At 46.8% G+C, this 23,405-nt stretch overlaps 8 protein-coding genes across 8 annotated transcripts; 7 read left to right on the plus strand and 1 right to left on the minus strand.

Annotated features, from left to right (window-relative positions):
• The first annotated feature begins 189 nt into the window (after positions 1-189).
• Positions 190-1,290, plus strand: EDB82DRAFT_511662 (uncharacterized protein). Its single transcript, XM_065608907.1, has one exon. The coding sequence runs from the start codon at positions 558-560 to the stop codon at positions 1,272-1,274; it is 717 nt and encodes a 238-aa protein (XP_065463198.1). The 5' UTR covers positions 190-557; the 3' UTR covers positions 1,275-1,290.
• An 808-nt stretch (positions 1,291-2,098) lies between these two features.
• EDB82DRAFT_289989 (uncharacterized protein) lies at positions 2,099-3,544 on the plus strand. Its single transcript, XM_025737090.2, has 2 exons — positions 2,099-3,032; positions 3,078-3,544. Exons 1-2 carry the CDS (start codon positions 2,307-2,309, stop codon positions 3,426-3,428), a joined length of 1,077 nt encoding a protein of 358 aa, XP_025591985.1. The 5' UTR covers positions 2,099-2,306; the 3' UTR covers positions 3,429-3,544.
• A 1,433-nt stretch (positions 3,545-4,977) lies between these two features.
• EDB82DRAFT_540345 (uncharacterized protein) lies at positions 4,978-5,829 on the plus strand (the record flags this gene model as incomplete). The annotated part of the gene is made up of 1 exon (XM_025737091.2): positions 4,978-5,829. The coding sequence occupies one exon, from the start codon at positions 4,978-4,980 to the stop codon at positions 5,827-5,829; it is 852 nt and encodes a 283-aa protein (XP_025591986.2).
• Positions 5,830-6,071: 242 nt separating this feature from the next.
• On the plus strand, positions 6,072-6,803 carry EDB82DRAFT_578863 (uncharacterized protein; the record flags this gene model as incomplete). The annotated part of the gene is made up of 1 exon (XM_065609988.1): positions 6,072-6,803. Exon 1 carries the CDS (start codon positions 6,141-6,143, stop codon positions 6,801-6,803), a length of 663 nt encoding a protein of 220 aa, XP_065463199.1. The 5' UTR covers positions 6,072-6,140.
• Positions 6,804-6,848: 45 nt separating this feature from the next.
• EDB82DRAFT_289999 (FAD dependent oxidoreductase) lies at positions 6,849-8,225 on the minus strand. The gene has a single exon (XM_025737092.2). The coding sequence runs from the start codon at positions 8,001-8,003 to the stop codon at positions 6,894-6,896; it is 1,110 nt and encodes a 369-aa protein (XP_025591987.1). The 5' UTR covers positions 8,004-8,225; the 3' UTR covers positions 6,849-6,893.
• A 3,216-nt stretch (positions 8,226-11,441) lies between these two features.
• EDB82DRAFT_578865 (uncharacterized protein) lies at positions 11,442-13,369 on the plus strand (the record flags this gene model as incomplete). Its single annotated transcript, XM_065609989.1, has 5 exons — positions 11,442-11,472; positions 11,686-12,056; positions 12,156-12,447; positions 12,526-12,898; positions 12,938-13,369. The coding sequence occupies 5 exons, from the start codon at positions 11,442-11,444 to the stop codon at positions 13,266-13,268; spliced, it is 1,398 nt and encodes a 465-aa protein (XP_065463200.1). The 3' UTR covers positions 13,269-13,369.
• A 1,239-nt stretch (positions 13,370-14,608) lies between these two features.
• On the plus strand, positions 14,609-15,322 carry EDB82DRAFT_479506 (uncharacterized protein; the record flags this gene model as incomplete). Its single annotated transcript, XM_025737094.1, has 2 exons — positions 14,609-14,964; positions 15,016-15,322. 2 exons carry the CDS (start codon positions 14,609-14,611, stop codon positions 15,320-15,322), a joined length of 663 nt encoding a protein of 220 aa, XP_025591989.1.
• A 5,324-nt stretch (positions 15,323-20,646) lies between these two features.
• On the plus strand, positions 20,647-23,383 carry EDB82DRAFT_290088 (glycoside hydrolase superfamily). Its single transcript, XM_025737097.2, has 2 exons — positions 20,647-20,981; positions 21,028-23,383. The coding sequence occupies exons 1-2, from the start codon at positions 20,819-20,821 to the stop codon at positions 23,304-23,306; spliced, it is 2,442 nt and encodes an 813-aa protein (XP_025591992.1). The 5' UTR covers positions 20,647-20,818; the 3' UTR covers positions 23,307-23,383.
• The last annotated feature ends 22 nt before the right edge of the window (positions 23,384-23,405 follow it).

Consider the following 23,405-nt stretch of genomic DNA (forward strand, 5'->3'; position numbering starts at 1 on the left):
AAATGCATGGCTACGACACTATTGACAGGAGTATCAGATTCATACATAAATAGAGAGGTTCTCCGGTTCCAAAATACTGTTAATCCAGGCACTGAAGACACATTCATCGAAACACACTTCTACTACTGCTTTGAAGAGACTCTCTCATTATGCCTTCTACTACGTACTCTGAGTTTGAAGCTCACACTGAGGATATCGATGTCGCCAAAGCTTTTGCAGATGGTATTCGTGGGAAGACTATTCTCATCACCGGTGTTAACCGTGGCGGCATCGGTTTCTCAACCGCCCATGCATTTGTAAGTCAATGTCTATACAGCAGCTTCACATCTAACAGATCAAAGTCTACGCAAGACCCAGCTCTTATCATCATAGCCACCCGCAGCCCATTCAAGGCACAAGACAGCATCGATGCTCTCAAATCCGAATTTCCAAACGTCAATTACCGCTTTCTAGAGGTAGACCTCTCCAGCCAAGCGTCCATTCGAAAGGCAGCCGAAGAAGTCCTATCATGGTCCGACGTCCCGACCATTGATCTTGTTATCAATAGTGCTGCTGTCATGGGTGTTCAAGAACGTACCCTGACGCAAGACGGTCTAGAGATGCACCTCGCCACGAACCACATCGGACACTGGCTTCTCACCGGTCTCATCATGCCCAAGCTCATCAAGGCAGCAGAGGGCAAACCAAAAGGAGTAGTCCGAATTGTCAACATTACTTCTGCTTCGCCAATGACCTCTCGTATGCGCTGGAGTGATATGAACTTTGATAAAAAGAACAAAGACCTTCCTGAGGCAGAGCAGCCAGTGTATAAGGTTATGAAACTCTGGGGCTACGAAAATGCTGAAGATGCTGAATATCTTCCATTGGATGGCTACGACCGCAGCAAAGTCGCCAACGTTCTTTTCAGTATCGGTGCTACCAAACGGCTCTTCGACAAATACGGCATTCTGTCAGTTGCTGCCCACCCAGGTGTCATCTGGGGTACGGAACTCGCGAGAAACTTCCCACAGGATACCATTGACGCCGCGAAGAAACTCGGTGAAGCTGGGCTTTACAGTGTGAAGTCATTGGGGGCTGGAGCTTCTACTGGTCTTGTCGCGGCTCTGGATCCAAAGTTGGCTGTGGGCGTGGCCGAGGAAGAAGGGAATTTTGGAGCGTATCTTTCAGACTGCCAGATCAGCGATAAAGCCAACCCACTCGCTATTTCGAGTAGTGAAGCCGAGAAATTATGGGAGTTTTCCGAGAAGGTGACTGGAAGCGTCTTTGACTGGTGAAGGGTTCTTTGTTTGGAGTTTGAATCAATGCCCTTTGAATTGTCCAAACATGCAAAGTCACCAATATTATTTCCTTCTTTTTAAGGGACAAAGAGGCAGCCATCAAGATGTCACCTAGATATTTCAGTGCAATGTGATAGTGGTTGCAGAACTTGAAACGGGTTTCCTTCTGAAACGAACCTGACGATTATTTTACCTGTTTCGTCTCAACTATCAGATGAAACTACTATTTAAAGTTATATTGAAACCTCGTCTGTTTTATAGCGAAGAAAATAGCAGAGTTGATAGTCTCGTTAATGTTTTGGCTCATTATTCCTATACTGTTATGTTGTCAGCTCGATAAGGGTCTTATCGATTGCAGATCAGGGTGCAGATCATCCTTCCACCTACTTTGTTGGGTTAGTTCTGACAATTTTAAAGACGGCTAATACACAGCATACATACTCTCAAACCGGATATATAATAATAAAGTAAGACTATCTCGTCTGATCTATCCTCTTGTCTAAATAGACATCAAGTTCCTGATTCGCTGACCAATCATGATCTCAACCCTGGTACTCGACAATCAACAAATATCTTTTCCCAACAGAAACCAGCCTCATCCTTGCAAAACTAGAGCAAAAAAGGTATAGAGCGAGTGTTTTACCCCGCGTTTCGACTGACGGCAGAAACTCACACACCCAAAGAGAAATTCCAACGCCTTTTTCATTCCCTTTTTTTTCTTTCCGACTTGCCAAAAACTGACTGACAGTTACAAACCAACCAACCCATACAGAAACCTAATCTTGCTTAGTCTCGATTGAGACTCTCTTCTCTTTTGGGTGTTGCCAAGTTTAGAGAGGCTTTTTAATATCATTTTATGACCAGGTTGACGAGACCCAGCTTTTTATTTAACTGGTCGACGTCGACGCGCCCCTTTTTTCACACTCGTTCCATCTACTTTCACTCAACCAAGCTTTTGTTCAGAACAGTGGATTCATATCGACAGACACACTTTTACCTCCCTTTTTGAGTCTGTTATAGCAGGGTACTATGTCGGCGTCTCCACCTAGCGGTTCGTCCAAGAGACGGGTTCGCACAGAGGCCCAAATGAGCCAGAAGCGACTAGCCGACCGCGTCAAACACAGAGAGAATCGACAAGAGCACAAGTTACGCATGGAGCGAATGGAAGCCGATATTGCGCAGATCAGAAGGAATCTTGATACTGTATCTGCGCAACTACGAACACTGCCTCAGATTGGTGCCGACTTGATGGCCTCACAACAGCAACAACAACAAAGACCTCAAAGACAAACTAACTTTCCTGGACATTCCTCAGGTGAAGGCTATGAGATGGACACTAGTACCGCACGCGTCAACGACACCCCGGACTTCCCCGCGCGATCTGCACCCAACGGTCCGGGTAGAGTCTCGCCTCGTCCAGACCACGACATGCCAATGCCACCTGCCGAGGTCATGTCAAGTTTATTCCCTGCCCCATCACACGTCGATTGTCGATGTGGAGTGCAGCATCACTCGCAAGCCGATTGTCTAGAGTACCGCAGTTTCGCCATACTGTACGAAACCCATGCTGCGTTTCCCCAGGATCCTCTGCATGCGCGATCCCTGCCGAAGAACCCTTCGTTACCTAATATGACGCTTCATTCGTATGGTGACAACGCTGTCACATGCTTTCTTACGTCTTTTCTCAAGGGTTTTGAGATGTCGAGTGTGGAGACTTTGTTTGGGATTTATTTCTTTGCCTACCGACTTATGAGGGTTTGTGTTCCTTTCGTCTGACAGACATCAACTAACGATTCATAGTGGCGCTTACATCCTGATCCTATGACATTGAAGGATGTGCCGCCGTGGCTTCTCCCAACCGAGGTCCAAAATACATATCCTCATCCCGTGAGCATCGATTACATCCCTTGGCCCGACCTTCGCGACTTTCTCTGTACGAATCCACGCATCAAATCCCGGCATTCTGTCAAGATGTATCTTGAGTCTCTGCAACTGAAGTGGCCGCCAGGGTGTTCTCTCATGACCATGGAGGGTGGCCAGGTCTGCGTTAGTCCCGAATTTGAGGCTATTGCATGTGATTTGAATAATTGGAAGCTGGGACCGCCTTGGTTGGACAATTTTCCGCGTTTAGTTTCACTGGTGCATCCTTAGTTGGGATAGGTTATAAGGAACTTGGAGCAGATTAGACAAATACCGGCACACTTTTAGGCTATATAGTCTAAAGCCGATCTCATATTTTAATCAACGAGTAAACCAATTTTGCGCACACTATAATAGTCTTTCTCGTTCTTGAGTTATTACTTGATTTTTGAGAGGCCTATTGTGTTAACGATCCTAGGGCATGAGTTCAGTGTGAGTAATAATTTGTGTATGAGTATGGGTTGAGGATATCAAAATCTGCATTCATTTTTATATTTAATTGAAGCTAGCAGGTAGCAGAAAGGTTCGCCTCCCAAGTCTTAGTATTCGAAGAATCAAGAATCTAATAACTATAGTCTAAGAAGCATAAGCTGACCTATTAATTTCATTTTATCCCTTCTAGTAGTCAATGTTTCTGACAACCCGGGGAGAAGGAAGGGGACTGATAGATGGTGGGCTGAGAAACATCCAAACATAATCCATTCCCTTGCTTCAAGATGTGAGACAGTATGACGTCTCGGCTATTGTAAGTTAGCCTTGTATTCCGCATGCCAGACGGGAGAAGAGGAAAGGGAAAACGGAGCAGATCATCCATGTCTTAGTGGAAACCCAGTTTCAATAAGGCGAGACTTGCACTAGCACTGCACTAACCCCTTGCCAACTCACCGTGTGGCTGGCTACTTAGGCAATCAGAATTTGATTGATCCGTTACTCAAGATCTGGCTTTCTCCCATCATTGTATTGGTCGGAGAGGGTTGTGGCAAAAGCTCTGTCACGGTATTCGGTATGTGGGGTTCCTATATCGTTGGGTTAGTCTGTGGAATTCTACAAACCATCATATTGACACGTGCGGCTATGTACAGGACGATATACCAGGGAAGCCAAAGAATTTGCTGGAGCTGACTAAACCGGCGGATTGCGAAGCGCTAAAGAAGCTACTCCAAACAGTTCGAGATCGACTTAATAGAAAGCCTGCCTCCCTCGGTTTGAGATGATGACTAGAGGGAAAACAAAACATCTGCTAGCAATGATTGGACCGGCAATGCTAAGCCCAGAGTTGAGGGGGATTTCATAACCAGCCCGAGGCCGACAGAATGAAAATTGTCCTCGGAGGATCTGATGTGTGTTTGTTGATCTGGTTTTTTACCTACAGTCACTCTTTACCGAACGCACAATTTGACCGAGTACTCTGAATTTGTAACTACATTTACTATATCTAACACAATCCTTTGATTCATCTCTGTAACTGCTGCCTTTAAAAACAAGAAAAGAGATTTTGCTATGGCTTTCAACAACTGTAAACGATCAGGTGGCTATATACTTTATATTAATTTACAAATATCATATCACCCTGTTATATTATGCCAGTTTACTAATAATTCAAGTTTAAAAAGAGATGTAAGCTAAATTAGTCTAATATCTTGGCGATATCAAGCTTCACTGGTGCCTATTTCTGCCGTCTTTGACCACTAACGACTAAAAGGTTTATTAAGTCTGCTCTTGAATCATATCTACTTCATCAATAACCTTTCAGATTGCTTTCATTATTGTTACTGCTACAATGGTTCGAACAAAGACGCGGCCCCTAACAGTTGAGGAGAGATATCCCAACGGTCAAAAAGCAAATTACCTGCCACCTAAACACGTATGCACATACAACAATCGGATTTTCACTGATCATAATGGCAATCAAGCTTTGATGTCATGGGCAAGCTTATCTCCCAATTGTCCCTTGCCCCCTCTTCCTTGCTGGGTGTTCTACATAGTCCACCCTCATAAACCATCCGACTTTGATGGCTGTGCATTTTTCGAGAGACTAGAGAATGAAGAAGGCTACGGTTTAACCTCCTGGTGTCGATATGAGTTCTTCTTCCTTCCCGGTGCCACGGCAGAGGAGTGTCATGCGCACTACGTTGAGGAGATCAAGTCTCGGGGCACCATCTGGGATCAGATTACCAAGGTCAAAAACGCCATCGAGCTTTACGAAGAAAAAAACGGCAAAATACAACCAAACAGACCGCCCATATTCGAATATTCGCCTTTTGACCGAGATTACATTGAGAAAGGCCAACTTCCTGGATTAGTTGTACCAGACCATGTCTACAACGAAGACTTCTCATACGGCAACTGGTTCTTTATATATGCCGACGCAAATCCTGACTGCAGCGGTCGTGAAGGCCTGACACGTGAGATATACGTCGTCGAATTTGATCCTATTGCGGAGGAGGAACAGGACGACGAAGGGTTTGACCACAGGGATCCCATTGATGTGGAACGGGTGAACGCCAGGGGAGAACCTGGGTGGGAGAGGGGTCTGGTTGACTATATGGGAAGAAGGGATAATTCAAATTGGAAGCGTGAGGCTATTGATGCGACCGGTCAGGCTTTTAAGCTGGCTTGGAAGTTTTGGTAGTATCACAATCCTGAATTACCCCCTTGCGATATGCACAAGTCTAGAACTGATTAATATCCAGTTGCAATTTCCGTATTCTCCACTAATCCAAAGATAGAGCGACACTATTCGCCGTTTTCAACGCTACAGTCAATAGTTCCAACGGCCAAGCCAATATTCTGTCAGGCTAGGCCTATTCTAGGTTCTGATTATAGCTTCAACTTATTTAAAGTCTTTCTCTCTGGCCTTTCTTATTTCCAACCATTCTACGTCACTTGCACTCTTACAGTTCTTCATTCTTTCAACCACTTGTTCGCGGCACCGTCTACATCATGAGATTCATACGCCTGTTAGCTCTGTGCTCCTCAGCCTTGGCATCACCTTGCAAACCTTCTTCAGCAACATCTGCTGTAGTCACTACTACTGAAGGGCCTTTGCCTACAACTCAACCAGTCACTACTTCCGAGATTGTCATCACCACGGCCTCTACAACATCCACCGAGCCTTCTACTACGACATCAGATGTCCCCCAGCAGCCATCCAACGTGCTTCGTAACGCTGGCTTCGAAGATAACACCATCACGCCTTGGGTACGATCCAGAGATTCCGGAAACCCTGTCCTTTCGACTGCGGAAGCCCACGAAGGTAGCCAATCTGGATACATCAGCGCCGCTCCTGGAGGTCCCGCAGATATTGGCTTCCGACAAGTCCTTGATGCTTCCTTGATTGAGGCGGACAAACCGTATACGTTTTCTGTCTATGTTAAAACGACGCTTGCATCCAGTTGTTTTAGCCAATTTGTGTCGTGTGACTCGGGTGCGGGATATTTTAACAATGCACTGTTTGGAGGACCGCTTAATGAATGGGTACTGGCATCGGTGACGTGCTCGTGGAGTCAGGCTCGCTTGGATGCTGGTGCCAGTGTTGCTGTCAGGGGTACATGTGAGCGTTTGAGCTTTTATGTTGACGATGCCAGCTTGGTGGCAGTTGAGTGATGCTCTTAAAAGAAATTTGCCTTCTCTTCGACTTGAAAGTCAACTATACATAAATTCTTGCACGGGCTATACAAAGATTAATCCATCCCTTCACTGAAATCGGTCAAGTCCAAAGTTTTCCAAAATAGGATCATTCTCTCCCGTCGAAATCAGCTTACTCAAAAGCTCACCAACAAGAGCACCATTAGTAACCCCAGAGTGCATAACAGCAACACTTAACCCCTCCAACCCAGTCTCTCCAAGAATAGGTAGACCATCCTCTGGTAAAACTCGTTGCCCAATGGTATAGTGACTATACTCAAGTTCTTCTCCGCCGACAACTGACTTTTGGAGTTTGGCAAAGAGTTCAAGGGCTTGTGTTTCGGCGTCGTCGCCCAGATCACCACCCGCGTAGCTAGATCCAAAACGAAGGGCACCTTCGACTGTTTGACGGACGTGAAGTTCTGGAGCATTTATAACGCCGTTGATAAGTCTTTTGGATGTTGGTTTTGTATTTACCAAAAGACCTTCTGAGCTGTCGAGTGGTAATTTGATGTTCTCTGTCGCGAGCAATGCAACACTTCCCAGACCAGCAGCCACGACGACATGGTCAGCAGCAAGAGTCTCTCCAGACGTCAACACAACACCGCTGACACGACCATCAGTCTTGGTGAAACCCTTTGCTTTTGTTTCGATGACCTTTCCTCCTCTTTCTTCGACTTGAGAAATCATCTGACGAGCCGCTATCTCTGCTTCAAGAGCTCCCTCCTGTGCATACGCAAGACCCCATTCCGGCAGAATAGTCTCTTCGATATAAGGTTCAATCTCAGAGATCTCCGTCTTGTCAACACGAATAACATCGTAACCCCAAGCTGAAGCATTAACCTTTTCAGCTTCGAGTTCCTCGGGTGATTTATCCCATGTAGTCGTGCCTCCCCATTGAATTGGGAGCGAGTCTAGAGCTTGCTCGATTTCTCTCCATCGCTTCATGGAGCGAAGACGAAAATCATAGTAGAACTTTTTGTCTGTCGATGCGGCGTTGAGCCAGGCGAATGAGTTGGGTGTTGCCACACCACCGATGTCTTCAGCTATGACGGTAACATTGGTTTCGGATGACAAGTGCCAGGCGATGGAGGCACCGACTATGCCTCCGCCGATGACGACAACGTTGGAGTGTGCTACTTCACTCATCTTGGACTTTTGTGGTTTGTGGTCTTCCATTTTGACCGTGGTTGATTGATGGTTTATAAGTTGCAGACGCGATTGACCCCGCCTTTGCCGGAGACCATTATTATCTCCGAAAGACGAATGGGAATAATAATCGGTGGAAGTGATAAGTATGTTGCATGAAATATGGAGTTTGACTTGATAACCTACTTTGTCAGGAAAAGATCGGTGTAATCACGCAATAGGCTGCATTGCTTTGTACCATCGTCTCGATGCCAAGAAAGATCCACGTTAGCATGACTAGGCGAAGTCCTTGAATAGGAAGGTCTTACATCTGTTTCTCTCGGTAACATTATTTACTAAATCCAGATAAACAGATCTCATATCGGAATCAGACTGGACCCTGTCTTAGCCTTCAATATGGGCTTCTTGTTGTTGACCTTGCTGCTGGCTTTGCTGGTGGTCGACCTTCTTGTTGAATTGGTTAACAGCAGCTGACTCAGGCATTCTTGGTCGTTGCAAGTTGATCCAATATGCCTTGTATACCTCCACGAGCTCGCGAGCTTCCACTAATTTTGATCAATTCGAGTGCTTTTAGGAGCAATGATGGTGCGATGGCGTTGAATTCGACCATGCCAATCTGTCTTGCCATATACGTTTCCATTCCGCCGCGTGTAAGCGTACGTTTGTATCTGAAGTCAAACATCCTCGGTGAGGTGTGTTGCCACACATCCTTCTCTTTTCCGTACACTTGTGTGCACCTCAAAGGCTCGAAGCCCCACATGAGCATCCATTCTTTTCGATAAGTTCGAGTGCTTTTAGGAGCAAAGATGGCGCGATGGCGTTAAACTCGATAATGCTAATCCCTAAATGTCGCAATACTCAGTACCAAGTATCCGATGCGGTGAAAGTGCCGGCCGAGGCGGGTTGCGATGTTGGCAGTGTAACATTCAAGGCTGTTCTGACACCATCTTGTGGTGCTTCAACCCACTAGACTAGGTGATGAAATGTCGGTCGTCAGGCAGTAGCTGATATACTTTCGGTTTTGATGCCAGCGGATGATCTTGCTCGCTTTGTCGAGGGTGAGTTGCAAGATCATCCGCTGACTCGGTTTGTGTTTTGTTGAGTTGAAGATTTTAGTTGATCGATGTGGTGGGAATGATTCTAGAGCGTGGGAGGTGCCTGCCGAATTAGTCTAGTATCCAGATCACGTTTGATATTGGCAGCTGCGTAGTGCCTGCCTCCCGCAATGACAAATCACGATCAAATGGTCATTTCGCATGAGTACACAGAACAAGAACGGCAGAGGACGGAAGAGTAATGCACGGCTTAACTCACAACACGACATAAACGCGACCCTGTTACTCACAAAGCCCATAGCTCGAAGATATAGTGTATCTGGGCAAGAACCAGCTCAAGGAGGGCTAGAGAGGGAAGGCATTTGTAGTAAGAAGCAATTGTACAAGTCCCGTGACAAGGACTAATCCGAACCAATCAAAAGGCATCATCTTTCAACAGGTACCTGGATCGTCCGCTCTGGCCTATCAAATGTTTGACTTTGAACGACATTCTGGTACAACGATCAGTAGTAATTCTGAAACACTTCAATTACTCAACTTGTCTATCATCAGACGATAGCCCGATGGTGCAGTTGATCAGACGCATTTCTTGCCACGTGCATAAATATTATTGGGGAGGCCTCTTTTGGATCTTTGGTGAGACTGCGTTGAAAGATGATGCTGATTAGCTGAACAGACCCTTGCACAGATGGATGCCTAGCGAATATCCAACAACCACAGCCTCATTTATCTTCAGCATAAATCTCTCCATAAGTAAGGCATTCTTAATTACGCCTCTTTTTATCTTGCCTTTCTGTCACGTATCGCAACTAAAACAAACATCTCATCGCAAACGAAATGTGCACTGAACAATACACACATTTTTACTGCATCTACTGCAGATGCTGCATCAGAAAAGGTTACGAGTGGGAGATTTGTGAGGAGGCCCAGCGAACTGAATCAAAATCGATGGGCTCGTGTGGCTACACGGATGATGGTGAGGTCGCCAGTGTTTCGGAGTATTGTCTGCAGTGTCCGCCAGACGAAAGGAAGTGGAACAAGGCCAACCTGAGTTAAAGGACTGGATTACCTGTTGGAAGGTTATGGAATGGGATGGAATTTTGTTGGTTTGAGGTCGGCCTCCCCATCACCAACGCTCGGCATGTTTGTCACTACACTTTCTTGTGCGACCTCATCATGCAACTCGGCTGTTCCTGAATCAAAGACGACAATGGAATTTCCAATCAACAGACACAGATGATGACGATCAACATTCCAACGTGCCTGGATATGTGTCGTTTGTTTTAATCAAATTCTCTCGTTCCCCTCATTCGTTTCATTTCTCAACTAAACTCTTACCATCCTCCAAGATACCCACATCGAAAATACGCATCGACAAACCCACGAATTCAATATGTGCCACGACATTACCATCCACTACATGTGCAGCGTCTGCAGTCGCCGATACGATTTCGAGAAACATGGTCTGAAATGTAACAGAGCGAGAAGAACACGACATCGAAGATTTGCGTCTTGCGGCAAGGAGTATCCACAGATAATATGGAATCAGAGTGATATGTGTGAGGAATGTGCGCCTCCGGAAGTCATTGAGATTGTTTTCCGAAGATGATTAGATAAAGGTTTACTTGGAGGGATTCACTGCCGTTTATGATTGAGGTATATTGTAATCTGGTGTCAGTTATGTACATCAGAACGATCAATGTATTTGACACTCTCAAACCATCCCGTACATCTTCATCTACTTCATCCTTTATTGATTCCATAGTATAGAAACCACCTGTTAGATAAGGTGTATCATCTTATTGTATACCTCTCCTTATACTGTGACTTGGTGCAGCCGAGTGACATTGATTCCGGTCCATCGCCAGTCCACGATACACACTCTAATAATGCTATTGAATCAGAATTCCATTCCAATGCTATTTAAACCCCAAATATAAACTCTCAGCTCTCAAACTACACGACTTGCCTCCACAAGAATCAAAATGTGCTATCGTATCTTGATACAGTATATGTGCGCTGTTTGCAATCAACGAATGGGTTATGAAAGCCACGATTGCCCATGCAACAATTCTAAACAGACCCGTACCCGAAAGCCATTTTCTTGCGGGATATCTAACTCGCACACAATATGGAATAACAAAGAAATCTGTGCTGATTGTTTAGAGCCTCCTCCACCTCCTCTGGATCCTTTTGGTATTCATTACCCGTACACTTATCAGGGTGGCTATCAGTGATATACTGAATCCGGGACTGTTTTACTGGGAAGTTGCAGTTTATATACATAAAAAACAAGTACTGTGTTTTGTGCGTCTCAAGAGTGCTGAGATATAGGTCTCAATTGCCACTATGATAATCGTTTTTGCTTTTAACAAAGGGGTGCTATAGGTTTATCGTGACTGTGTCTTTCACTATGGCTCCAAATTCTCCACAAGTTGTAAAATGTAATGACTACGTTTGTGGTTAAAGACGACTGTTCATGTCGGTAAATCTCTGGTATAATACTTGTAAACTGTAGTGTTTAAACCTGACACCTTTGGCCAGTGCCAACTAAATCCCAAGGGTTGATTTCTCACTTGATGCCTACACTTGATCGCACTCACTGCCCCGCTTATGTTGGGACCTCTGTTAAGCATCTGCCTGCTACTTTTATTCAGTGCTCATCTCCTATTCACCCTCTTTACTCTCTTCATCATCTACCAAAATGATTCCTTACCTCCCCGACGAGATTCTGAGTGCGATATTCAGTCATCTCCTGACTCCAAGCCAAAGGCACCACTGCCGTGATGATTGGCATCACGATTCTACACAGGTCCGCCTTGTGTGCCACCGGTGGAATGCCATCGCTACCAAGTGTCTCCTCGGGACCTTGGTACTTCGGCATAGCGGTATCACCATGAACGACAAGTTCAGGGCCTGGCATAAACTCGTGGACTCCGACCGTCTAAGACCCGATGTCCGGCGTATTGCCATCGAAACCGCAATCCTGGCCGAGGATCCATCTTCGATTAACCATGGGGCATGCGAAGTCTTCAGATGGCCTGCATCTTAGAGAGAAGGAAGATGGCCCGAGTTTGAGTCTGCCATAAATAGGATCCGCCATCTCCCCAAGCTTGATGCAATAGAGGTGCGCTTTACAGCAGCCTGCATTGGTCCCGAAGGCGAGATTGAGCGAAACCATCAAATGAACCTGATGGACGTTTCGCTGGACATAACGCCTGTCGAGGAGCCGACAAATACGCGGCTCCATTCCCTTAAAGCCCTCGCGAGGGCCATACAAGAGCGAAACAAACGTCCCAACTTGAGCACAGTTCGCGAACTGGTTCTGGAAAACTTACAGAACGTGCCCATACTGGACTCTGTTGCTACAGACCCCCTCCGGGATATTGAGCGTCTGCACATCAAGATCCTCTCTGAAGGTGAAAGTAGCTTTACTCAGACTACTAAGATTCAGTGAATGTACAGAGAAGAAATCAAGTTATTTCCTAGATCTCTAGAATACGGTATCCTGGACTTGGTGCCAAATCTTGTCGAATTGACACTCGCTGGAAAGAACTGGGCTGCCATCCCTGGAGCGTTCTACGGCATGGATGTTGTGTTCCCAAGGTTGGATACTCTAACTTTGCAGGGTCTTGAAAACCTGCATAAGTGGCATTTCGATTGGGTGCTGAGTCATAAGTCTCTCAGAAACCTAAACCTTCATCAATGCACTATCGCTACGCATTGTCTCGTACAACAACCCAAGTTTGTGTTCTGGAGGGTCAATCTCGATGGCTGGGTGAGAGTCCAAGACGACACCCATGATCCCGATCATCAGCATCGATTTCCCATCGACTACACACCCACGCCAGATGATGATGAGCCCGGTTGGTATGTTAGTTCTTTATGGTGGGATACTTTATTTGACAGGATCCGCAAACACCTACCTCGCCTGGAGGCCTTTAGCTTTGACGCAAAGGAATGGGAAAACTACTTTCGACATGTCGAGGATCCCTTATCCTCCTACACCGAGATTGGATTTCGGTATTCCTGGTTTGCACACGGTTGGTCTCTCCTACAACCGCGGCCGTGGCTTCCGGAAAGGTCAGTCCTAAACTGTATTGAAAAGTGTCAATATGTCGAGGCCGGGGTGATAGGCCGTCCAGAAGTGCTGCCGGACATAACTGAGCAGGCTGATAGCCAAGCATTGGAGAAGTTACTTCAAACAGTTGAAGGCCGCCGACGCAATGCAGGACGCTAGATCTGAGATCTGGTTGACATACGCAAGCCGCGGCGGGCATGCCCTCCAATTGGGCCTCTTGCTCCGTCAGACAGCCGGTCGCCGCCGCATTCAGGCCGCCTTGCTAAATGGCCACTACAAGGCCGCATGACTTTGCGGATTCGCAGGGGATCAAATACAGAAGATCCTCTGAAGGCCCCGTCACTCCGGTGCCTTCACTCAGGAACTCTTACTCCGTCATATTACAATGAGTATTCGGTTGCCACTGCAGCGTACCAGGGCTTCGCGAATTCGCCGGATCAGATACAGAATCCTCCGAAGTCACTAGAGCGACGGGGCTTTCTCGGGCGCTTGCGACGTTGCTTTAACACACCCTCAGACAAAATCGGTAAGTCAGTTTACTACGCTCTTTAGACTATGCGTCTTGGAGTACTTATTTCTCTACCCTAAGGCTTAGGAGGCTAACCTTTCTGCTACCTACTAGGATCCCGACGACCATGAGTTGTACGAGATCCCGTGGTCTCAAGCCGCAGCCACTTGCACTCCTTGACGGCATCTGAATTCGACCCTACCGCCTGTTTACGAAATCACCTGCGCCCCTGGCCCGATGAACAAAAATGATGGCAGTATTTATATCCATTTCTGTCTTACGACAACGGGCAACATGAAACACAGAGTGGCGTGTGGTCGGTGTTGGTTTGGTCTCAAAAAGCATCATCGGGGCAAGACATGTGAGGTGGAAGTGAATTCACGGGATGGCTTTTGGAACATTTTCAAGGGTAAACAGGCACAGCTTCTGTGGATATCGAGTGACAAAGGCAAAAATTAAGGGCTTATATTTGAAACTGTTGGACAATACAAGTCGTTGATCTCGGTGAATCCTGATCTATTTTGTGCATTGAAGTATGTCCCTCGCTGCGACAGAGCAAAAGAAACGCAATTAAGAACGTTTGTCTTGTGGTCTTAAATACTTCCAAGATCTCTAGAACGATGAAGAATATTGTGACGGGTTTGAATGATCCACCATGGCTCCCGAAATAACTGAAATTCCTTCAACCTGGCCTTCTCGGCCTTGTAACATTTGATGGAAACGCAGCCGTAAATATTAAATTATAAATACGATAACGCACCAGTCTGTCCTTCTAAATCTGGTGGTTGGCAGTGTTGGCAGGATCGCACTTGCTGTTTTCAGTGCCAGTGTCAAACGGCCATTCTGCAAAACAAACGTAGCGAACTTCCACCCAACACAATTCAACTGTACTTTTGGGTAACCCAATAACAAATAATCTGATTTCTTCAGCCACAAAAGATATCCTCATCAACAATCACACTTCAGTCAAGCATCGCTTTCACACGCAATCATGTGCGAACGACGAACAAAGAAATACGCCTGCAGCCGCTGCTCCAACTTCATGTTCATCAGCACCCCCAGAGAAATCGATTGCCAGTGGAAGGGCAGAGGAAAATGCTGCGGCCGGCTCGAACAGATCGATGTTATCAAATGCGAGCCTGCCCTCTGCACTCGCTGCTCCTCATTCCCAGCCAACCCACTTCCGTTCGTCGATAAACCCGATGTTCCTCCCCTTGCGGAACACGATGTGCGACGCTCCTATTCGCTCATGAACAAGAAGGAGCAAGACCACTACATTCGTGATTCGAGTCTTCAAAAGACCAGAAAGACATACTTGACTGGTGCCACCAATCCAGCGCAGGAGGAGTAGGTTTTCTTCTTTTTATTCCTAGTAAGATTGGATGCTAATGATCTTAGGCGTAACGCTGAACTCAATTGGATACTGTCTCGCTGGCTAACACGTCGTCCCGAATTGATGAAGATTAAAGAACCTACGGACGAGGCCAAGGAGGACGCCAAGAACGAACTTGAAGATGATGCCAAGCAAGAAACCAAAGAGGATCCCGAGGATAATACCAACAACGAGTCAAAGCAAGAGTCCAAGGAAGAGTCCGAAGAGGAAGACAAAAAAGGATCCGGAGAAGATTTCAGGAAAGAGCCCGAGGATACGAAGTCCAACAAAAGGTCCAAGAAGGGGCCCAAGGCTAAGCGTAAGGGAAACTGAGTGTTTCATCTGAGTTATCTGGGGTATGGACCATTGGATGAGAAATTCGGGCAACTACTCTGGGTTGGCTTGGCTCCGAGCGACGGATGCCAGACAATGGGGAGCTGCTTGTTCAGTCTTGTCAGATTATTGTTGGACATGAACATGTTATTCTACAGTGTATTTACAGTATAGGACTTGAAAAGCGTGTCTATTCGTACTTCTCACTACATTTTGCCCATTCATATGTCAATTTCAACTGACTATACTACGCTCCCATTCGAACAACACCATCGGACAGAACCACAAAGAATACTCAGCACTCCCGAATCTTCAATATTTGTGTATAAACAGTCTGCGCTCAATTTGTATCCGATTCCAAACCAGCAACGATTGCAAAGCAATTCGACACTTCACGACAAAGTAAATTCGGTATCCTGTTTCGAAACACCTATTTCTAGTAAGCAGCACACCGATTCTCATCATTTGTACTGTAGTAGACATCAGCCTGACCTGCTGTGGTTGCGGCAGAGTTCTCGGTAAAATAATGATGATCATTTCATGCCGTGAGTCGCAGGCTGGACGACGCTGCCTGAAGCGTACCCAGACACAAACAATTTCGGCCGATGTGTCACGATACGGCAACTGTTCCAGGCGCCGCTAAGTAGTAAGTTCTGGACGTGATCAAGTATTTTCTCTTTTGAGGAGGTAACTTGATTATTGTCTTTGACTGTTGGGGTTCTGAGAGGTAGCTTAAGCTAGTCTTTGGCATCGTCTCAGAGCAAGGAAGATGAAGGGTTGGGCCTAGACTGACTCCAGAGTATGTAGCATCAATTGAGATACTATTTTAATTAATGAGATTTTAAATTTCTAATTGACAATGCGATTAAGAGTGAAAACATATACCCCCAATCGTGTGTTATTCAAGGCCGCAATGAAGGGTAAGTGATGGTGTTCACGATGGTAACTGTCCGATTCTCAAGTCCTGCGACACACATTCAGACATTCTTCCAACCTTCAAGTGATAAGGAGACCAGGCATCGATTGTTCTCTTGGCCAGAATCATAAAAGCTGTTGTTCAAGGTCTTTCTATCACATCACCAAACCATACTCGCTATCACGCTCTGAACAAACACTTACCGACACAAGAAACAGCACTCCCAAGCACAATTCATCATGTGCCCGCCTGTAGAAGTCACCTGCGTCTGCAAATGTTGCCATAGAGAGGATTGGACAATAACACTCACCATCACCTGCTTGCCCGTCTTTTATGGGGAGGCTTGTCAGGGGCTGTTGCCCGTATGGGAATGGGAAGAACCAATCTACAAGTCAGAATGCGGCTATTGCAATCCGTCGTGATATCGGTTTATAATGGTTCGAGGTTGGGTCTTCTTGCGATTTAGTAGCAGAGGTTCGGCATTGAATCAAATATTCTTCCATGCCATGCCATCCTCAGGGTATCAGAACAGTTGGCTTGGGCATAAGGGACAAAATTAGCAGGTCGCCTTGCCATGTTTTAGATTATTCATTTTCGTACTCTAAAGCGAAGACGCCGTCGTTTCTGCTACCACTGGCCATGATAATCCGTTTACAATGTTGAGAATCACTTGACTATAGTGCTGGCTATTCCAGGTCAATTTCTGTATGTTCGACCGTACATGGTCGGCCGACGAGCTGAGATGTTTTGGATATTATTATGGTATTCAAGTATGAACAGAAACGCTATTCTTGTATTTCTCACCTTTTGTTCAAGCGCAGACAACTCTTATCTCTGTGCACCTATCTATTGTCCAATTATCTACACCAAGATATCCATTTGAACACTATCGAACAATATTTACAAAGCATGCTTAACCCTCCTCTAGTTTTCTTTAAATACCCATGCTCTGCCCTAAACCTGAATCTGATTCTCAACCAACAACTTGCTCAGCAATTTGACATCTGAAAACACCACCAAAGCTTTCAGACCACAGCAAATTCCACGACACCACAAAAGTCTACACTACCGCAGCTATTCAGTATGTGTACCTACACCTATTTCCAGACAATCTGCCAGGGTTGTGGCCGAGTGCTCGACTCCTACTTTACTTGGGAGCCATGTGATCTTGCAGGAACCGGCGACTGTCAGGTTGTCAACGTTTCTGAATCCCAACATGCCTGCCCTTCACGATGTTGGACTTGCAGTGGGGAGTAAAGGATGAGTTCTGGACATGATAAGATGATTCTTTCGAGAATACATCTTGGTTACTGTCGTTGGACATGGGGTTCTGAGATGTAGCTGAAGCAAGTCTTTAGCATCGTCTCAGAGCAAGGGAGATGGAGGGTCGGGACTCGACTCAAAGTATGTAGATCATCAATTGAGATACCATTTGTCCTTGAATTTTAACTATCTGTGTATACAATAACAATGAAAGTGAATGAGTTTTCAGATCCAATCGTGCGCCAACGTCTGATCTAGTACTGCATCAGGAGCAACTTATGGTATTCATAGTCATAGCCATATCTGATTCCAACGTCCTGCTGGACACATTCAGCTCGTAAGTTTCAACTGATGAGATAAGTGATTATTCCTCAGGTCACAATTATAAAAGGCTCCCCAGCCCGTGTTTATTCCGCCTGACTTCCCACCGCTTATATCGCTATCCCGCTTTGCATTAAACGCCTGCATACATAACAAACAATATTTTCAACGCTTTCAACCATGTGCACAGTCGTGGATATCAATTTGGCCTGCAGCAACTGCGGCAGAAACTGCGGTAAAACAATGAGACAACATGCAAAACTATCGACAGAGTGGACTTTCAAGATGTCTACCGCAGTCCAGACGAATGTGTGGACTGTCTGCGGAAGAACGGGGAACGTGACAAGATATTGAAGCAGAAGCGACCTGTTGCTGACACTGGAGCCGAGAATCGCCAGCCCGAGGGAACTAATTGAGTGTCTTTGGGAACTACTTGGGCGTCTTTGGGGTATTAATGGCTGGTACAAGCAAAGCGGTGATACTTTAAAGCGTTTCTCTTACGGATGCATGGAATAGTTACATGAATACATTCCACCATTATCGACCATTGATACTGTGCTTGTCCTCATTTGTGTTGAAACCATGATGATCCGATGACGGCATAGAGAAATGTACTTAAACATGTTATTATTTGTTCAGATTAAGTTCTTTCATGAATCTAAATTTTTGCTGCGATGACTCTTTAGACCTTGTTCTGGTAGCCAAGCATGAACAGAGGACAGAGAACCTAACTGTGAACAATCCATTTGTTCAACCGCGGACAACTCTTTTCTTCACACCACATTTTTGTTCTCTGCATGTCTTTGTTGTATCAAATAATCCCTTTCGTCCCATAAATAGTCGTAATTCCATCAAGAAATGTCAAATTCCTCACCATCATCTTTTGACAACAGAAACACAAACAGTCAGTTTTACCCAAATCACTCACCAAACTCGTCAAAATGTGTCAACTAACAACCACCGCCATGATCTGCGAGATCTGTCGCCGCTTGGTCACCTACACCTTTACCATTTCTCTCTGTCGCTCAGAGAAATGTATTCAACAGGATGTACAGGACAACTCCAAGTATGTTTCCTGCCTTGAATGCAACAAGTGCAATCCTTCTGGCAAGGGTCTTAGCACGGCATAAGTCAGCCTAACCCCAGAAATTTGGGTTTTCCTGTTTGGGCTTAGGCCTATCTAGTCCATAGTTCGCCGAGCCGGGAACTTGAGGCTAGTGAGTTCTTGGAAACCATGCCGAGATTTGGTTCGGACGTCATAGAAGGAAAAGTTTACCCTGGAGGAAATTGTTTTTGAGGATTTTTCTGTTGTTTTACTATCTTATTCTGGTTGGATACCATGTCGTTCTTTTAAATACAAGTCATTATTTTTCCCTCACTCAATTGAGTATCTGTGTTATACGTGCCCAGTGAACAATCATCTGTTAAGCCGATGGTTCGCACTAAGTTTACACTGAACGTTTAGTGTAAGCACTCTATTCAAGCCACACTAAATACGTCATGGCATTGCTTCTGAATTAATGTCAAATTGCATTGATCAAATACATCCATTGGAGATGACCTGTGTACGGTGTAATGGCCTCATCAATGCACCAACATTCATCTAGATCACAAGACTGAAAGCAAACTCTGCATCTCAATGGAAGCCTAACCAGCCATCCCAACGTTCATCCATGGAACCGTTAATTTCCGAGTCAATAAATGCGGAGAACTAATATCCACTCGAGTCAAGCATGCCAAAACCCGTTGCATTCAACAGCCACGAGACTCATGGATTGAATTTTTCTCGGATGCAAGCGTATATCCGAATTTCTTGGTGCAGCCCATATGAATCGTTAAAGGACAAAAATCATGCACATCGAGTATTAAAGGTCTGAATACCCATCGTAAAGGATGGGAGACATTCACATACATTAGAAAAGACGGCAGATTTTAACGGCAGTCTCGCCATGTTAACGTAAACAAAAAACCAAAACCTCACGTGCTCATGGAAGGCCTGACAATCACGCCCAAAGTGACAAATCCTGGCCCAAGCGGTCTAAGCAGCCCCAAAAGTAATGTCTCTGTCGCTGTAACCTAGGGCGTCACCAGGCCACCGCACTGGGTCGATGGGAATGGCCGTGCTGTCCGATTACCGTAAGGTGATTTCGCGGGGGAGAAAACGGACAACAAGTAACAACGGAGGAACCAAGGATTAAGTGACAAAACCACTGTTTTTCAAGTATTTTTTCTGTATATCGGGTGAGTTTGTCGTCGTCCGTTGAGAATACTCCGCATCGGAGTCCACAACAGGGCCGAATTCAATTGCGGAGAAGAAAAGTGAACCCCGGCTCTTCCCCCGGACTTGTCAACGATACACTAAAACCCCGGCACTTTAGACCTCTTACTACGACGAAAACAGAAGAGAAAAAGAAAAAATTCATTTTTAATGTCTGGTTAATCTTCGGATTCTCGGTGGTATTGACGGCCGTATTATTAAACTTGTGGCTCCCTCGTGGAGTTGTTCTTCCCCAGGCTACAGACATCACCAGACCAACTCGAGTTAGCAGACAAAGCTGGGAACCATCTTCTTTCAGAAACAATGACACCATCATACCCAAACTGATCTACTTTCTGGTCCTCATCTGTTCCTATTGGACTGACACGAAGTAGTGTCGGTTAAGCCACGGCAGAAACTCCAGAGTAAAGTTCCCCGATGGGATCCAGAAGACAAGGGTACAACCTCGTAAACTGGGAATGCCATCACAAGACATTCAACTCTACTCCGCATCACCATCCCCGCACAGCTCCTCTTGTCAAAGAACTCGCTCGTCGACGACGCTAAACTTTTCACAATGACGCACTTGTTGGGGTGACAATTTTCCAGCGCGGGCATGCGCCGAGGGATGGACCTGCTATTACCGGACACTGGGATATATAAACTCAATCGATAGCCTGCCATCAAAAAAGAGATCATCATCACACGCCAATTCATCTCTTCTCCTCCTTCTTCCACAATGGCTAGCCTTCGATCCGTGCTGGTCTCCGGCCTGTTGGCCGCGAGTGTGAATGCTCAAGACTTTGGTGGTAATGGTCGCGACGAAGAGGCCTTCAGCTGGGTTCAACCCAAGAATACCACCATCCTAGGACAATACGGCCACTCACCCGAGTTCCCTTCCAGTATGTTCGATTCCTCCAAGTCGTCAATTCGTTGCTAACATCACAGCCTATGCTACTGGCAAGGGATGGGAAGAGGGCTTCGCCAAAGCCAAGGAGTTCGTCTCCAAGCTGACTCTCGAAGAAAAGGCCGACATGGTCACTGGAACTCCCGGTCCCTGCGTTGGAAACATTATCGCCATTCCTCGTCTTGGTTTCAACGGTCTCTGTCTCCATGACGGCCCTCTCGCTATCCGAGTCGCCGACTACGCCAGCGTCTTCCCCGCCGGTGTCTCCGCCGCTTCCTCTTGGGACAAGGAGCTTCTCTACCAGCGCGGTCTCGCAATGGGTCAAGAGTTCAAGGCCAAGGGTGCTCACGTCCTTCTTGGACCTGTCGCTGGTCCTCTTGGACGCTCGGCCTACTCTGGTCGTAACTGGGAGGGTTTCTCCCCCGACCCCTACCTGACTGGTGTCGCCATGGAGCAGACCATCAACGGTCATCAGGACGCCGGTGTTCAGGCTACTGCCAAACACTTTATCGGTAACGAGCAGGAGGTTATGCGAAACCCCACTTTCAAGAAGGAGGGCTATGTCGGTGAGGTCGACGAGGAGGCCCTCTCCGCCAACATGGACGACCGAACCATGCACGAGCTTTACCTCTGGCCCTTTGCCAACGCCGCCCATGCCAAGGCTGCCAGCTTCATGTGCTCTTACCAACGTCTCAACGGCTCATACGGCTGCCAAAACTCCAAGATCCTCAACGGTATCCTCCGCGACGAGCTTGGTTTCCAGGGTTATGTCATGTCCGATTGGGGTGCTACCCACGCCGGTGTTGCTGCCATCAACAGCGGTCTTGACATGGACATGCCCGGTGGTATCGGTGCCTACGGCATGAACTGGAAGGCCGGATCTTTCTTCGGCGGTAACTTGACCAACGCCGTCACCAACGGCACCCTTGAGGAGGCCCGTGTCGATGACATGATCATGCGTATCATGGCTCCTTACTTCTGGCTCGGCCAGGACAGCGAGGAGTTCCCCTCTGTCGACGAGTCCAGTGGTGACCTCAACACCTTCTCTCCCCGAAGCACCTGGCTCAAGGAGTTCAACTTTACCGGCGAGCGTAGCCGTGACGTCCGTGGTGACCACGGTGATCTGATCCGCAAGCACGGCGCCGAGACCACCGTCCTCCTCAAGAACGAGAAGAACGCCCTTCCCCTCAAGAAGCCCAAGTCCATTGCTGTCTTTGGTAATGATGCTGGCGATATCACTGAGGGTTTCCTCAACCAGAAGGACTACGAGTTTGGTACTCTTGTCGCTGGTGGTGGCTCCGGAACTGGTCGTCTTACTTACCTCGTCTCTCCTCTTACTGCCATCAACGCTCGTGCTAAGCAGGACGGTACTCTTGTCCAGCAGTGGTTGAACAACACTCTCATTGCTACATCCAACGTCACTGACCTTTGGATCCCCGCTGTTCCTGATGCCTGCCTTGTCTTCCTCAAGACCTGGGCTGAGGAGGGTGGTGACCGTGGACACCTCAGCGTCGACTGGGACGGTGACGATGTTGTCAGGTCTGTCGCCAAGTCTTGCAACAACACCATCGTTGTCACTCACTCTTCCGGTATCAACACTCTCCCCTGGGCCGACCATCCCAACGTTACCGCCATCCTCGCTGCCCACTTCCCCGGCCAGGAGTCTGGCAACTCTCTTGTCGACCTTCTATACGGTGATGTCAACCCCTCCGGTCGTCTTCCCTACACCATTGCTTTCAACGGCACCGACTACAACGCTCCTCCCACCACTGCTATCAACACCACCGGTACCGACGACTGGCAGTCTTGGTTCGATGAGAAGCTCGAGATTGACTACCGCTACTTTGACGCCCAGAACATCTCTGTCCGCTACGAGTTCGGTTTCGGTCTGTCTTACTCCACCTTTGAGCTCTCCGACATCTCCGCTGAGCCTCTCGCCGACGACATCACCGCCATGCCCGAGGCCCTTCCCGTCCAGCCCGGTGGTAACCCCGCCCTCTGGGAGACCATCTACAACGTTACTGTCTCTGTCACCAACAGCGGCAAGGTTGACGGTGCTACCGTTCCTCAGCTCTACGTCACCTTCCCCGAGAGCGCTCCCGAGGGTACTCCTCCTAAGCAGCTCCGTGGTTTCGAGAAGGTCTTCCTTGAGGCTGGTGAGAGCAAGAATGTCAGCTTTGAGCTGATGCGCCGTGATCTCAGCTACTGGGATATTGTTTCTCAGCAGTGGGTCATTCCTGAGGGCGAGTTTACCATTCGTGTTGGATTCAGCAGCAGGGACTTGAAGGAGGAGACCAAGGTTACCCTTGTTGAGGCTTAAGTGTGCCTTTACGATGCATGAGTTATGTTATACCTATTACCTGTAGATATTAATTAGTACAATTACGATTACCATTATGTTGTGTCTTCCATTAGTGAC

This window comes from Fusarium venenatum, assembly GCF_020744135.1.
Source record: "Fusarium venenatum strain MPI-CAGE-CH-0201 chromosome Unknown EDB82scaffold_4, whole genome shotgun sequence".
In the NCBI taxonomy this organism is placed as follows: Eukaryota; Fungi; Ascomycota; class Sordariomycetes; order Hypocreales; family Nectriaceae; genus Fusarium; species Fusarium venenatum.